The 17,551-nt window shown below is 38.7% G+C and overlaps 1 protein-coding gene and 1 long non-coding RNA gene across 5 annotated transcripts in view; one reads left to right on the top strand and one right to left on the bottom strand.

The window, feature by feature from the left end:
* The window catches only part of LOC146709607 (uncharacterized), a 50,631-nt gene that overhangs the window by 329 nt on the left and 32,751 nt on the right, over positions 1 to 17,551 (top strand). The window contains exons 1-2 of one of the 4 annotated variants that reach the window (XR_014920456.1): positions 10 to 72; positions 2,750 to 2,978. This is a non-coding gene — a long non-coding RNA (uncharacterized LOC146709607). Of the gene's footprint in view, positions 1 to 9; positions 73 to 2,749; positions 2,979 to 17,551 lie in introns of those variants that run through there. The other 3 variants (XR_014920458.1, XR_014920459.1, XR_014920457.1) reach the window with 3 other exon arrangements.
* grm2a (glutamate receptor, metabotropic 2a) overlaps positions 1,726 to 17,551 on the bottom strand; it is a 33,807-nt gene continuing 17,981 nt past the window's right edge. The window contains exons 3-6 of the mRNA XM_085456649.1: positions 8,932 to 9,769; positions 6,324 to 7,387; positions 2,782 to 2,959; positions 1,726 to 2,177 (exon numbers count right to left, since the gene is read on the bottom strand). Of these exons, the coding sequence (XP_085312775.1) occupies positions 2,104 to 2,177; positions 2,782 to 2,959; positions 6,324 to 7,387; positions 8,932 to 9,769 (2,154 nt within the window). The 3' untranslated portion in view covers positions 1,726 to 2,103. The remainder of the gene's footprint in view (positions 2,178 to 2,781; positions 2,960 to 6,323; positions 7,388 to 8,931; positions 9,770 to 17,551) is intronic.

The following is a 17,551-nucleotide window of genomic DNA, read 5'->3' as shown; positions in this document are numbered from 1 at the left end:
TTCTCAAAGGATTAATCACCTTGCTTTCCCTTCATCCGGTCCACGATTAACAACAGTAGGAGCTTCACAACTGTGCGTTTCTTTTTCGGATTTTCATGGAAAATATATTTTATATATTAGCTTAAATATTTTTTATATTCATAGAATTTTATGTAGTAGCAAATTGCTATATAATATCATTTTCACAGCTCCCTTAACTTAAAAAAAAACTCTAGCAAACAGTCTTGCTAAGCAAAAATATTAATTACCTGATGTTTCCAGTTCAGTATATTTTGACATTAAATGTGTGAGATTGAACATGTTAGACTTACTGCAACTTGATTAAAAAAAATTATTGCAGTCATTTTTTTTAAACTTATATGCATATTTTATGCTAAAATTGTGGAGTGAATAGGTTGCAGAGAAAAAAAATTGGTGGTGGTGGTGTGTGACAATTTATTAATGTACAGTTTAAACTCATCAGCCACTTTTCAACTGCTCTAATAAGTTAATCGCATGCATAATATAAGATACTATGAGATGCTACGTATACATGTTTATTTCTAGCAACCTAATAAAGGGATTGTTCAGACAGCAGGGTACCATGTGACCTTTGTGTTTGTCCAAGGGTTAGACAAACATATTGGACAATCTTTGTCTCTTAAGCAGTTTAGTTGTAACTTAACTTAATAAAAATCCAGAAAGACTGTTTAAAAGCTGCCTAACATGATGAACTAAAATGAATGAGCTACATTTACAGTGGTGGTTTTCCTCATGAGGGTGAGACTATCAGTTCAAGAGTTTAACAGGATTGCTGCAATCAACTGTATTGCACAATCAGGCAATGCCGAAAATTAATTACCCCCACAAAATTGTGTCTGTGTCTTGATAATATGCTTGATATATTGCGAGCCTGTCTGTCACAGTAAGGAACAGCATGTTTGGCCTGTCCCACGTAAAAACAGCAATTTGATGATGTCCAGTGAGCAGATCTACTGAAGCAGAACTGCAATTATTCATTGACTTCCTTCATATGGAAATGTTCTATATTTGGATAAACCCCAAAGCTGCGTGCATGTTGGTCAAATTAAGACAAATGAAAAAAAAATGTGGACACAAGATGGCAGTGTTAAATCGTTGATACTGTATGGGCCGGGTCCAAGACAGCTTTGGTGAATTTTATCCCATGTCAACAGATGATATTTGTGCAGGTAATTCTCATTTCAGTGGCTGTTTGGTCTAGGCAGATGGTGTAGATTTAAGCTGTTAAAATTTGGGCAGCATAGATTTCAGATCCCAGCTGATGGAGGTTTGATTTGCACACTATTATTTTAAAGAGTCGTGAAAGTTGACTTTTGTATTCATTACTGGGTTGCTTCTTCTGTCCAAGTGTGAAGATAAATAAGACACTGAGTCCCAAAATGTTCTTCTGGTCACATCAGTGCTTTGCATAGGCCTGTGAATAAATTACTGGAGTTAGGGGAAATGAGAGGCACAGTGCAAAAACACTGCATATGTGTACTCTGTTTTGCATTTAGATAAATCCTGCACTTGCCAAGGGTGAAAATTTCATGTTATAACATAACATGACAGCAGATTTACAGTATATTTTACTGATTTGGCTACTGAAAATTGAAGGTTTATTTCACATTTTTAGATTATTGGCAATGTATTTTTGCATATGTTACCCTCTACAATATGAATCTCAATATGATGTGTAAAGGAACAGACTTTGAATCATTTCAGTTTTAATAAAAAACACATTTTATTTACATAAATTACAAGAAAGCACAAACTGGTTCACCAGAATCTACATTAAAAACGTCTTGTATATATTACATTTAACAGATTTACTATAATTTACTCCATTGTTGCAAGTAAAATCCTCAAAAACAAGGGCTATATGCGACTTTATTGGCATCTCATTTAAAATATGCTACGAGTAAAAGAACAAAAGAAAATAATCGGGACATTGTACTCACAGCACTTTGAGGACAACAAAGCCAGGACGATCATCTGTGTGACCTCTTCGATATCTGAGACACCTGACTCAGGACTAGTGATTATATAACTTTGTTTACAATGCTTGGCGAAAAATAAAATAAAATATAACTCAGCTGATCTTCACAAAGAGGATGTTGTGGAGTCCACCACCTCTCGTCCATTACACACTGTTGGAACAACATTGGAGGCCGTTGCTGCAAAACATAAAAAATAGGATATTTTGTGTAATGTCAGCAGTGTAGTGTAACTACTGTAACTACTAGTTACAGTTTGTGATATAAGCCAAAATTACTGTAACCCAAAGGGGCACCTGGGTCCCAGATGCCCCTGTGAAGCATGATAATTAACTCATGGATGATGTGGAATGCAATGCAGCTTGGTTTTTTTCTACTTATGATATGTATATTGAAGCACTGTATTTTCACTTAATTATCATAATAACACACAACACACAACAATTCTGTTCAAATCTTATAGAAATGTTCTAAATAAACAGACTTGGATTTTTTATTTACTTATTAAACTTATTAATTTATTTTTGGCTACACCAGGTCTGCACCATCAGGGATTGTATGGGGCCATTTTTGGTATTTTAAAAGGTTTTGTTTGGGTTTTTTTTTATTATGTATGACTTAAAAAAGACAAAAGAAAAAGGTTATGTATAACTCCCAGTGTCAGACAGACAAGTGTGACACAGTGATAAAGCATGTAGCAATATTTTCATAATAATATCAATTGTATTATTATTATTTAATATTTGTTTCAGTTTCACGAGTTTTGCTGTATCTTGGGTGGTACCTTGAGAAAAACTGGAGCCGGGGCCAGTGTTTACACTGAAGCGGGTGGTGTTCACCCTGAGTGTACTGACATTCTTCTGTGGCTGGAACAGGATGATGTGGATCTTGGGAGCAAAGAGGCAACCCAGTACCACCGACCCACTGAGACTGACCGAGATACACATGGTAGTGGTCTGTACCTGGAGGAGGAAACAAAAGGTAAAACTCCAAACTGTTGTATTTCAGAGGTACAAAAATATGTACAGTAAGAGAAACGTAAAGTCACATTTCTAGATTGCCAAGCATTGAGGGAATTCCCGTATACCTCATAAGTGCTACTCTTAATTTCACACCTGTGGTTGAAAATGCCTGAAAGTTGCTAACTCTGTATATGGAGGACCGTTTTTGCAGCTCAAGAGTATTCATTCTGAACAAAAAAAAACCCTGAAGTCAGAAAAGAAATGATAAGTACGTCTTTCATAATTCAGAATCAAAGCCAGGTGCTACAGAGGAGGAAGGGGATTGTTTATCAGCTGGGATTTCTAACTAGAGGTGTTAAGCGATCTGTTTATTTGCTTGTCAATCAACTGCGTAACCCTCGCTCCTTTTCGGCTCACCCTGCCCACATCTTGCTATGCATCCTCAGTCTGCTTCTTGCTTTCCAACGCTTTCACAGTCGTCTTTTTAGTTTTTTTCAGTGAGAAGATATAACACAGCAACATGGCAGGTGCATTTCTTTTTCGCAAGACGCAGCAGGTGTCTGTCATCAACCTGAATGCTAATGTCGGTATTAAAATATTGTGGGTACCAAGTGTGATTCTGTGCACTGACAGCTCCACAGAAAAAGCTATGCAAGTTGAGACAGAGATGTAACTGGCACAGCGTCAGTTTACCTGGTTTATTTTGAATATTGTTTAATTACTGCATCGGTTTCTTACTCTCTCTGTAAATTCATGACTTGAATATAGATTTTATGACTAATCAAGAAAAATATCTACAGGACATTATTGATATGTATACTGTATTTCACACTTTGGAAACATAGTGGTTATCACTATGTGTGGTCATGTACCATGTAGTGTAATACAGCTATATCACTAAACTGACCTTTAGTTGCATCGAGTTTTCTAAGTTGCCATCTGCAGTGAATTCAACATTAAGATTCTCCTCACACCATCTTTGAAATACAGTGCACACTGACAGGCTCAGGTGCTGTGTTGTAATGTAAATTCACAAAGCCTCAGATTCCCATTTTTTCACTATATTTCTAAGCTGTAGTTTTGAAAGCATGGAATGTAATGTACGGATGCATGGCGGCTGTTTAAAAATAATAATCTCACCAATCCCAACGTGGACAAAGGCTAAATACTTTTGGTTTTGAATAACACCATGGACAATACTGCATAGAAATAACCTGTTAAGTGGTTTTAATAATTCACAATATGTTGGAGTGAAAGAGCACAAGGAAGAAGAGGACAAGGAATCTGCTTTTCCCCTTATATTTCCCCAGATGTGTTATATTCTGGAGTGTGGATATAGAGCATGGCTGCTACAGTCTCTCTTCAACCTTGTTTTTCGCTGTATTGACCTTTGATGGTGCTGTTTTTGTTGCACAAATACAGCATTGTCTCTGTGTCTGTGTTCAGCTAACTTAATCCCTACAGAGACCCTCTGAGATGAGAGATGAAATTCTTCCTTTTTATTGCAGGTTTTACTGTGCGTTTATTGAAAAGCTTTACTGGAGTCTTCCAAGTCTGGCATGGATGCCGAATTTGCTAAAATCACAAGTAATTTAAAGATCAGTTTAAGATTTATTCGATATTTAGATGTCGAGAGAGGGGTTTTTTGTTTGTTTTTCAAACTGCTGAACTTTAAACTTTGGACAGTGAACAGTTACTTGCTATGCATTTGGTTTTCAAGGAATTTGTGGTTCACCTCTTGCTTAGTCTGATTGTGTCTACCTATATATCTATATGGTTACTATATATTTAGTGGTGCTACACTAATTTTAGCTGAAGGCAGGTGTACCCTGCCTCTCGCCCTAAGACAGCTGGGATAGGCTGCAGCGCCCCCTGTGACCCTGAAAAGGATAAGTGGAAGCGAACTGATGGAGTTTGAAGCTGAAGGAAATCAAATTTAGGAAATATCTGTCTAAACACACTTCTTGATAGACTTCACAAGCAGTAGTAGTTTCTGTAGCCTTGATTTCATAGAAGCACTTTGAATTTTAACAGTCGTAGCTATTTAATTAGCTTGCATTTTCTGCTGAGATGACCAGCACTGGCATAAGAGAGGAGCCCTCTTCCCCCAGCGGTGTGGAGAGCGTCTTAAATATTTCATTTGGTAATCAAACGTGTTATTCACGGCTCAGTAGATTGTATTTAGCTTAGTTTAACATTTCATGACTGCCTAGTACAGATCTGTATTTGTTATTCAGCTGGAGGTTTGCATCAGGCTGTGACAACAATTTGAGAAGAAGTGTAAAGCAAGGAGAACGCTGGTAATGTGTCCCTGCCTGTGAAAAACTAGAGACACTGTGCCAACTCAGTTGCTTCAGTAATTATTCATCGGTCAAAGGGGAGATTTGCGTCTATCTGATGAGTCTGTTCAGGCTGCGAATTGCGTTGCCTACAGGGCCTGGAGGAAGGGTTCCTCTGAGCCTCACTACAGTCCCAAGACAGAAAGCACAGCTGGGACTCAGCAGCCCAGTCTTTCACACTCCATTCCACACAGCTACGCACAGGGACTCACAGGGACTTTCAGTTCCCTAGCAGCCCTCATGGTCTAGCCTGTCTTCACCATGTTTCTGTAGAGGCAGCTGTGTCAGGAGGTTCCGCTGTCTTTCTCCCTTCTGCCTCTGTCTCATTGCACGTTGTTCAGATCCCAGTGGGATGAACCCACACAACTCAGACCACCTTTTCTCTGAAATTCTATCAGTTCAGTGTATGATCCTATTCAGCAGATGTCTGGCTGGCTGTCTGCCTGCCAGTTATTTCATTTAGTCATAAGTAGTGTATAAAAAGAGAGTGAAAACAATGTAACCAAAACCATAGCGCACAGCACATTTTCCCCAGAGAGGGAAAAGACTTCTATCTTTGAAGTTCTGTTAAAGTTTTACATGAGGTGCATAGTCTCATTAATGGGTTGCTCTCACTCCCCACATTATTATTTAAACATTCGAGGTAAAATAAGGTAGTGAAAGTGTGCTAATAATCATAAAAAATTGAAGCAACTGTAATAAAGAATACATATTGTTGGGAGCCACAGGCGATGCAGATATTGCTGACAACTGAATCAATATTAACTGGCATTGCATATAAAATTCAAATTCAAGCCCAGAAAAAATTATCATTATCTACAAGGATGTATTCTGGTCAGACTATAGAAATCTAAAGCCATCTGAATAAATAATTTATTGCAAATGATTATCATCCCATGTGTGTGTGATTTAGAGAAGAATTAATTAACAGTCAGTGATAGTAAGAAGTCTGTGCATTCCCCAACTTCCATTAAAAGAGCTGTGTGTGCCTGCTTGAGGAGCAGGTATAAGCTCAGTTAACTCACCCTGTAGTCACTGGCAGTAACATAGAAAATGGGCTGGAAAGCCAGCCAGATGATGCAGGTGGTGTACATGGTAAAGCCGATGAACTTGGCCTCATTGAAGTTCTCGGGGCATTTGCGGGTTTTGAAGGCGTAGACTGTGCAGAGGATAATGAGGATGCAGTTATAAGTGAGAGACATGAGCATGCTGGAGTCCTTGCTGTTACACTTCAGGGTGACCACATCTCTCCTCTCTGGGTTCACTTCCTTCCTCACCCCTGGGGTCTCCACCAGCAGCCAGACCACCACCACTACCAGCTGGCAAGAGATCAGAGCACCACAGATGGCAACCTGGGAAGCTGGGCTGATAAAACGAGGCCTCTGGGCTCCATCCTTCACTCCACTGAAGATCCGAGCAATGCGATTGGTCTTGGTTAAGAGGGCTGAGTAGCAAACGGCAAAAGAGGTGCCTAAGCCTAGCCGGCGTAGCGTGCACACAGCTGTGGAAGGTTTGGCGATGTAGATGAATGTCATGCAATAGCACATCAGCACTCCAAGCAGAAGAATATAGGAGAGCTCACGTCCACTAGCCTTCACTACTGGTGTCTCATTGTGTTTAAGGAAGAGGCCAATAACAAAGAGTGTACACATGATCCCAAGACATGCAATGGTGACAGGGCCAATGGCCCAAGCATCTTCCCAGCGGATGTACTCCTCAGGCAGATCATAACAGCCTGTCAGGTTGGCCAGGGGCCACTGTCCAAAACTGCAGTCAGCACAGGTAAACTCATCATGCAAGTACTGGTAGGGCTGACAAGGGATACAGATCCAGCAGCACACATCTCCCGGCTGCATACTCTTCACCTCATTCTTCCTGCAGGGGTCACTACACTGGGAGGTGGGCACAACATCACCAGGCCAGGGAATCAGGCTGTGGTTCAGGCTCAGGCTTTGAGCCCAGTAGCCGACTTTACGGTAGACATAGCGTTCCCCGTCTTTGTGATAGTGAAAAATGTTGTAACGACCCAGGCTGTCTCCAAAAGTATCAAAGCGGACTATATTGTCTCTGTCTGGAGGACGAAAGGGGGCTGAAAGGAATAGAGAAAAATATTGTGTATTAGTAACAGATGTAAGAGACTCATCATAAAGAGTTTGGGACTACGGTATAAAATGTAAGGTATAAATATCTAAATTGGTCAACTTTGTAACATTTTAACTATTCAATTGTTTTGGAGCAACAACAGTGTGGACTGTGAACTCATATGTTATGCAACTCATTCTGTTTGTTCTGAAAGGAGAGTCTTATCTTTTAATATGTGCCCCTCAATATAGACTCCATGACTGTGAAAGGACACAGGTGCAAACTGGCAATTTACATGATGGAAGTCACAGTCTGAGTCTGTTCCTGGATGGAACAATAGGATGAAGATTCAGAACACACAGGACCTTACATGGCAAAATGTAAATTCATGGAAATCAAAGCAGAAATGAGCTATCATCTAAAAAATTGAAAGGTTACCTGCATATGAAAATTAGTGCTTGGGCCAGCTGTTAGTGATAATTTTCAGTACTGGTTAATCTACCTGCTATTTTCTCATTTATTTAAATAAAATGTTAAAAGGCTGTAAATGATGCCTTTTATTGTTAACCAGAGTATGAGGTCAATTTTTAATCACCGTTACTCTTTTAATCTTATTATTTAAAGTTATAATACTAATATATTACTCAACTTATTATTTCTTAAAATTACAGTTAATAAAATTGCAATCAAGTAACTGCTTCAGTCTGATTACTGTGCTAAACAGCCATTCTTTTACATACACTGTAGGGTTCCTCATTCAGTATTTTCATTTACAGCCTACGTATCTATCACACGTAATGATTTCAAAATATGTATGAGTTTAGTGGTCCACCTGTTTTTGTATGTTTTCTCCTTAGAGTGTTGCAGTGTCTCATGGGATAGACTAATTTAAGGCCTTTCATCCAATTTTAATTCTCTGGATAGTAAAAATCCTTTGGGTATTTTATTATTTATTTATTTATGTTTTTTTTAATTTAGAAATCGTGAAATGCAGCACAGCTGGATACAAACACGGCTGTCGGCATTCATCTCATATCAATGAAAATGTCAGTATTTCCATAAATCAAAGCTAATTTGCACAAGTAGGAGCATTTATATTGGAAAGCCAATCACTTACGATGTGTGTGAACTGATGCTGTTACAGTAGTTGGCACTTGTTTTGTGCTGCAGCTTTGTGTAGACAAGCAGGAAACAAGTTATATTTTTTAAGCTGTGTCTGATTTGTTTTAAACTAAATAATCCATTGTTCTTTTCACACTTGCATGCATGACAAAAGCAGCCTCCGAGCACGAGGGTGAGGAAATTGTTTCATCTCTGCTAATTGAATCATTATAGAAATGTTCTCTGGGTGCAGTGAATAAACATGCAGACTTAGTCTTAAATTCAACATTTTATGGAACTCTAAATTGATTTAACTCAATCTGGCACCATCTAGTACATGCATTGGTACCTGGAGTTATATTTAGTTTTATATACAGATGTTCAAATAATGACAAACATATTTCTTTAAAGCTTTGCTTAAGTAATGTTAGTTCATTAAGATTCACTCACCATCAATTTTGACCTTGAGAATATAGTCTCTGTAAAATTTTCGTCCATTGCCAGGCTTAAGAGCATCGCACACCTTGGTGGAGTTTGGGCACAAGGCTTGTCTCATGTTATGTAAGGCAGTAGCCATTGCATAGACAGCATTCACTACAAACATGATCTTGGATTCTGGTTGAAATGGAACCTCCCGGAGCGAGTGTTTCCCACAGCCTAGATCATGGAGGCTGCACTGGAACTGGTTTTCCCAAAACTCTCTGAACCAGGGATTTCTGGTATTGTTGTATGGATGTAAGGAGGTGAAGTAATCATTAAACTTGGGAATTTGATAGGAGGAAAGTTCAATGGTGAACGCCCCATCTGCCACAGCTTCACTTCCCCTCACCACGCTCTCCTGGGCTCCCCAGCCATCACTTGCCACCCAGGTAAAGGTCACATTCATGCGGTTGGCTGCTACCAGCAGCTCACGGGCATCTTCGCTGCGGGTAAACAGAATGACCACCTTGGCGGTGGACTTCTGCTGCAGGGAGCGGATCACGTTTTCATAACTCCACCGGCTCATGGAGCGGCTCACCTTGGCCGAGGTGGCAATGCAGATTTGGCGGGCACGAGCTTCCTGTTGGAAGGCATCAATGCCAGTCTCACCGTAGTCACCTTCTGATGCCACTGTCGATACATATGTCCAGTTAAAGTAACGTAGGATCTCTGCCATGGCCTTAGCCTGGTAGAAATCGGGGGGCACGGTGCGGGCAAAGTAGTCATAGCGGGACTTGTCGCTTAGCTTGGCACTGGTTGAAGCATAGCTGATCTGAGGGATCTGGAAAAGTCGCAGCAGGTTGGCAACCTGGAGGAAGGGAAAGACAACAAATAAGCCTTTATGAAGTATTGATAATATGAACATGCAGTTCCAATTTTCTATATTTCTACATAAATATAACCAGAAAAGATGTTCATGCAATAAAAGTAGATAAGGTTAAACAAATAAAGCAAATACTATTTATTTATTTGTGTATTAATTGAGGAATAGATGTTTCACTATAAATCTGTGAGTGTGAAAAGTAGGAAAGCTCTGGGATCAGAATCCACTTCTATTTAATGAACAGGGATATAAGGCAGTTAGATTTTCACAACACATGTATCAGGATGGAAAGGGTTATAGAGCCTAAAAGGTTTAGACCGCGCCAATTTACTGTTAAACAGACTGTGTACAAATAAGAAATACAAATGAAGCTTATAATAGCCCGGGAGGTCATCACAAACCCAGGGCACCTCCTCTGCAACGACAACCCTCTGTCACTGGCTACAACAAAAACAATAGTCTTCAATCCAGGGCTGCTAAAGGTCAAGTGATCGAGCCAGAAAGCTGTTTGACAGATGATTTATGAAAGAAAGAGATCAAAATAGAAGTTTCTGGTTAGGGTTAGGCAAGGTAGTGGTAGTATCAAGGTTTGGGCTTATTTTCCTGCATCTGGGCCAGGTGAGCTTTCTCCATCATGGATGAAATAATGAATTGTGAATTAAACCGCTAAATACTAGAGGCAAACATGAGGCAAACACCTGTATATGAAGTGAGTTTAAAATGTCAAGCAACAACGCAACGACCCCCAGCACATTAATTATTCTATCAAATAATGGTCAAAGAAGCAAACAAAGAAAACAAATCTGACGGAGCAAAGAGTTCACGTAAGAAAACCCACCAACATCCCGGTTTGAACCTGCTCAGCACTGAAACCTGGGATTAGCAGTGAGGAACTAAAATCCCTCAAAACTAATGAGCAGGTCTGATCCGCAGTCACCTGAAACAAACATTCCCATGCTTTTGCCTCTGAGAGATACATAATATTAGATCACTGTCTTCAGTAAATAAATCACAATGTGTAACACAATTGGATTGTATTTATGAATGCAATGATATGCAGCCGCATTTATGCAGAAAATCTCTAAGGATTCACAATATTTTTGTCACAACTACATTTTTTTTCTTTCAGACTGAAGCGATTAAGTTGTTAAAGCTACACAGAAAACATACATCTGTGGGATTTGTTATAATTGCCTATTATTAAATATATTAACGAAATTAACTACACTACGTCTTTTCCCCCTGCAGATGCAATTAGTCTCCCTTCATCCAGGCTCCTATTTCTTAAACGGACCCCTGCTAGTCTCTTTAAAACTTAACACTCCTGTTGAATCAGTGGTGAGATCCTTTTATGTCTTTAATAATTGCAGCGACTGCCTGTCTACCTCAATATTTTTGATCTGTAATGCTTTCAACAAAAAATAAACAATAAACGTGCGGAGCACAAATGGCTGAGTGGCTACAGGTGGTACACAAAGTAAACAGAATAAGAAGGAACACATTTTCAGAAAAGTTTCTGATGAGAGAAGAAAGAAGCATGACGAGACAGGAGTAGAGTGAAACCGAGGGTAGGGATGAGAGTGAAATGACGTCAAAGTGTCAAAGAATCTCAAAACTTTGTATTTTCTGTGTAATAAGCTTTGTCAGTGTTGTGACACTGCATGCTGTGTGTGCAGAAGCCGCTACTGACTAACTTTTGCTTCAGGCACTTCTGTGGGAGCCTAAGGGGAGTCAGTCTGATCAGTCAAAAGAATGCCAACCTAATTATGGCTGACTTTAATGCCGACTCTCACACCAGCACACTCATGGTGCTGCATCCTGAATGTCAATGAGTCATTCTTATAAAAGTCAGAAAGGAAATTCACATTCCAGCTCATCCAGTGTGATTTCATTTATCATTACTATATATTATCTGCATGTAGCTGTAGTGAGAGCAACCTGGTTTACGCTGCAAGCAGTTTATAATAGTGGTAGTATTATAGTTATATATATATATTATATAGTAGTATTATTTTGACATCTATTTGAAAATAATGGCACTAATTTAAGTGCTTTGATGTATCAAAATCATGAAATGGAGACAAAGTAAAAGCATGGCTATATGTGAGGCTAGAATAGTATTCCTATAGGTAGTAGCCAATATGCAAATTGCAAGTTATTGGTAACAAATCGCTTGATTTGGATGGAAAACAGTGAGTAGCAAGGAAAAAGCAAGTCACATCAAATAACATAGGCAGACACTTCTTAGATGAGAATTTATCTTTATAGAAACACAGAGCAATGCACTGAAATGTCCCCTTAGATCTGCTGTGATGTGCTTGGATTTAAATCATCAGAGCTTTATAATTCTGTTGGATCGTAGTGAGATGAATGTTAAATGAGCCAATCACAGTGATTTCCAGGCTGCTAATTTTATTGAAATGAATGACAGGATGTTTCACACAAAAAATGATATGCACAATCAAGTGCCACTGGTCTTGTTTTTTTACCACCACTCAAACAGGCACAATATCAAACACTTTTACTAGCGGATGATTTAGAGCTTTTATTTTGCTTCTTCTGTAGTGTAGCAAATGAAACACTATGAAAATCCAGGTTGTTGAAACACTTTACTGATTTTTTTTTCAAAGGTTCGTATCATCTGGAGGAACTCTGATTATGCAGAAAGGCCTATACGTAATCACATTTCTACATAAAATCATCTCTCTCCATAAACCGTCATGACAGCCATTCTCAACATGTGGTAAAACAGCTGGCAGTACTGTGCTTGCTTGCTTTAGGAAGAAATCAGCGCATAACTTAAAGTGCAAGTGACATGTTAACACAGATTAATCATTTTTACATTTACCAGTTCATCCTATGATAGCTAATCAGTGTACTCCATAATTCTTTCATATTTTCAGTGGGAAATGTTTCCTAACAATTCATTGGGGACATTCACAATTTTTTGTGTTAAATTGAGTTTCTCCTGTATTTTTTTCCCAGTTTACATTACTAGCTGTGCTGTGCAATGTATTTCTGTCATGGACTGCAACTCCTGACTTAAGCACCTTGATTATCACCATCTTGATTTTTTCAATTTAGACATCACAGGTGTGACATCTCACCCTCTATGCTTCCTGCTTCTCCCAGTCTTTCAGTCTATCCCCCTCTCTGTGACTTCATCTCTTAATGTGTTAGTGTCATGAAAATGGCTCTCCTTTAACCTGGCTAAATCACCATGGTAACTAATGCTAACCTGATCAGGAAAAGTTTTTTTCCTGAATTTTTGATTTAAAAATTGGCTTGAAGTGCCACATTTTCACTGATAGTTTTATTTACTACATGTTTTAATTGTAATATGAATTTTCAGCTGGTGGAATACATTTTTTGTGCAAGTTTTTAAGATTGAAGCCCAGCTGTAAAGTTACAGCAGCACAAACAGTGTGTTGCATAATTAATTTGGTGATGCAGAAAATCTTTGCTTGTTTTTATACTTGATTCTAGTGTTTCATACACTGTTTGAACTGCAGCTACTAGAACACAGAGCACACACCAAGAACACCTGTCCAGTCAATAAATGTAATTTTACTCTAAGTTATCTAGAAACTGAAATGATTTCCACGTCTTTATTTATCTTTTATTAGGCTGTAATGTTTCCAGTTTGAGACCTCTAAAGTACTGCCGTCATGTTCAAAATCCCAAGATTGATGCTTTTCTGCAGCATTATATTCATGTCTTTTTTTAGACTTAAATGTTCTATACAGACTTTTATTTTTACTTTTTATCATCATCATTTTATCATCATCATCTAATAGAATCACTGATTGGAATATGCATCACTTCCCTATGAGTCATACGAGACATGAAATGCATGTGAGCATGCACAAAATCTGAAGCTGAAAACCAAGTTTAACAGAGAAAGCTGATAACCACCATCACCACCTCCCCCCAACCCCACCAGTAAAAAAGCAAAAAACAAAAAACTGGATGTGTTTAACATCTTCATAGTGTTCGCTGTTATATAAGGAACAAAGGCTAAAAATTCTTTTGGTTGTACTGATGGTTTAAACCGTGTGTTACATGCTCAAGGATGATTAACTGGTGAGATATAAAATGAACTTGAAAAGTAGAAAATTCGAAGTAGAAATTGCTGTGAAAGACGTTTTTCTTTCAGTTTAAAGTTTGTATTCACATCCTGACTTTAGCATTAACAGAAAAGCAGCCAGAAAGTCTAAGAGGGCTCCTGTAGGCAAGAAACAGACTGTCATCGAGGCCTGTGAGTCCCGTGACTGTTAAGCTGAGGGTATTAACCATCTCTGAGCTGTTCTAGACAAAGAAACAGACGTGTGCTATCGATGCTAGGAAGACCAAATTGGTCATCTGAGAATACTCACTGGAAAATTCATTAAGTATACCTTGCTGGTACTGGGTTGGACCCTGTTTTGACTTAACCCTTGTGTGGTGTTCGTATTTTTGTTACTCAGCCAGTGTTCATGGGTCTGGTGGACCCGCTAGAGTTTTGGCTTTCCAAATTAACACTATCAAACAATTTTATGTTAAATTACTCAACAGATGTTTACTTCATCCCAATTACAAGACATATGAACAGCAAACATGGTTAATTTTTTCCCTTTACCTTTGTTAGATCACATTTATGAATTAATGTGCTTCTCGTTTTTCTTTTATATAAAATGTTATAAATAAATCAGTTATAATCAAGTGGAGTGAGTGGAAAGACACAACACATTTACACGTGAAAAAATAATTAATTGTTTAATTTTTCTTTTGAAAAAAACTGAACACGGGTCTCACAGACCCGAACACCATACAAGGGTTAATTTTTCATGGCATACATTTAACAAAGTTCTGGAAACATTCCTCAGAGATTTTTGTCTATATTGACTTGATAGGATTACACAGTTGCTGCAGATTTGTCTGCTGCAAATCCACGATGCTAATCCCCCAAAGATGCTCTCTTGGATTGAGATCTGGTGACTGTGGATGCCGTTTGAATGCAGGGAACTCATTGTCATGTTCAAGAAACCAGTTTGAGATGATTTGACCTTTGTGACGTGGCGCATTATCCTGCTGCAAGCTCCCATAAGAAGATGGGTACACTGTGGTTATAAAAATATGGACATGGTTAGCGACAATATTCAGCCAGGTCATGGTGTCTGCACAATGTTCAGTTGGTACTAAGGGGCTCAAAGTGTGCCAAGAAAATATCTCCCACGCCATTATACCTACCACCCACCTGAACCATCGATACAAGGCAGGATGGAGCCATGCTTTCATGTTGTTTGTGTCAAAGAAACAGAAACCGAGACTCATTAGGACCTGACAACATCTTCTATTGTCCAGTTTTGATGATCCTGAATGAACTGTAGCCTCAGTCCATCTGCTTCAAGGTTCAGCGTGTTGTGCATTCAGCTTTCTTCTGCACACCTTGGTAGTAATGAATGATCGAGTCACGTCAGCTCCAAGTATACTGCCCATTCTCCTCAGACTTCTGACATCAATGAGGCATTTTCAGCCAGAGAGCTACTGCTCATTGGATATTTTCTCTTTTCCAGACCATCCTCTGTAAACCCTCGAGATGGTTGTACAGGTAAACCAGCCTGTCTGATACCACTGAAAGTCACTTAAATCACTTTTCTTCCCCATTCCGATGCTCAATTTCAACTTCAGCACATCATGTCTATATGCCTAAATGTAATGAGTTGCTTCCATGTGATTGGCTGGTTAGATATTTGTGTTAATGAGGAGTTGAACAGGTGTACCTAACAAAATGACCGGTGAGTGTATTTCGTTGTGTTAATGTTCATACGTGAGTTCACCAGCTGCCTTTTGTTCTCTGGTTCCCTTAGGTTTACACCACCTGCAGCTTGATGCAGGTGGTTGTTACAGCTTGCCTCCTTTGTGTCTGCATTTTGGCCCCTTTGATCTGAACTCTATTACTCGGTAATTATATTTATAACTTAGCACGCTGCTTATAAGGAGGTTGTCACTATCGGTTGTAACAAGCTTTCCTAATCTTTGCCTGATTTCTGTCGTCACTACAATACAGCATGATAGTATGATATAATGATGACATTTATATAAATATCTGTCTAGGGTACCTAATATTCCACCTGTAGTATCAGTACATTTCACGGCATAGTTTTGTTGCCATGATTTTCTGTGCACGGTTAGAAAAATAAAAACATTTATCTGTGCTGCAGAAATTCTTCAATGCTCACAGTGATAGTTCTCTGTGGGGTGTTGAATGGAGCTGTAATCCACTTACACGTAGCTTATGGAATCTTGTATCACACAGCAGCAGGCATGACACTGATACAACAGGCTTAATGGAAATCATTATATAGATGTTTATATGGCATGTATTAAAAAATGACGATTTAGGGTCGAGGCCACTGGTAAAATAGGATAGTGTGCGCACAACTTCAACAATCACCATTTTTCTTTTTTCTGCTTATCCATTTATTACTCTTGTCATCTTGATTATTTTTTAACATCATTACGTTACTTTAACCTGGGAGGTTTTTGCCAGCTGGCTTCTGCGGCACAAGGATTCTCAGTCGAGAATGAACTCCCGACAGGTTCAAAGGAATACAAAATATGACAGTAGAGGGCAAGAAGTTGAGGAATGAATCCTGTCACTGGAAAATCTGTGGCAAAAGAGGGAACGATGTGAAACACATTAAGTCAGTGTCTACCGGAGAAAAGTTTTCATCCTGCAGTCTTTTCTGTTTAACAATTTGCACTCGGAGGGTTTCTTTCTGCCTGCACCTTCAGGTTTTAAGAAGGTCCTGAGAACGGCTCTATAAATGGCTATATATAGACAGACCTGCATGTGCTTCTTCTGGTGTTGTACATTAATTTAATGTCAATATTAATACTTTTGTACTGGAAATTAAAGAGGGAATCTTAATCTTTAGTAAATTTGGTTAATTTAGTGGTCGATATTGCATGTCTTATGACTAAAATTTATTGATATAGCACTTATCGAAATAAAAGCTGAAACCTTAATTACATAACTTACGGTTTGGTGTCGGATCACCACTAACACTGCTACTACTACTTACTTTTTGCAGGCAACGATTGGCATTTTGTCTATTGTTTTTGTTTTGACAAAAAAGACAGCAGGTGGTGTACAAATACGAAATCTTAAAAATTCATGCAAAGGTAAATGGTAAATGGACTGATTCTTATATAGCGCTTTTCTACTCTCCCGGAGTACTCAAAGCGCTCTATAAAGCGCAAAGGCGAAACTGAACACTCATTAAATTAATTTACTTGAATGGATCAAAATACTAAACTATACATAACTGCCTTTGGTTTTAGCTGTAGTGTGTGGCTTCCAGTCTCTTACATTCAGCTATAAGGGATCATGCTGCCTCAGACAGCACCTTATTTAATTAATACAATTAAGAACTGGCCTAGTGTGGATTTACAGCTCAGGGTCTGGTTCTGAGCAGATTACTGTGAAAGTGGTTTCCTACCAAGCAGTGAGGGCATGCCTGATCTGGTAGCAGCACTTGGGCCGATCTCTCAGCTGTCATATACTGCTAGTTGGCAGGAGAACAATGAAAAGATTTCAGATTGCATGACAGAAAAGTAAAAATATATATGTGCAAATTTCAAATGTAAAAATATGCTTTGATCTTTTGGAGATATGGAACATATGTTGCACTGATTTTTTATTATTATTAATTCTCCAATTTTATATCATCTCCCTCTACACCGAATCAAGTTTTCTCTGATTGGTTGACCCACATAAACAAA

The sequence above is a fragment of the Copadichromis virginalis genome, linkage group LG5, assembly GCF_057382275.1.
Source record: "Copadichromis virginalis isolate Kocher_CV1m ecotype Utaka linkage group LG5, C_Virginalis_male_GT1.1, whole genome shotgun sequence".
NCBI classification, from domain to species: domain Eukaryota; kingdom Metazoa; phylum Chordata; class Actinopteri; order Cichliformes; family Cichlidae; genus Copadichromis; species Copadichromis virginalis.
The sequence above is the reverse complement of the archived record's forward strand: the minus strand, read 5'-3'. Positions and strand labels throughout refer to the sequence as shown.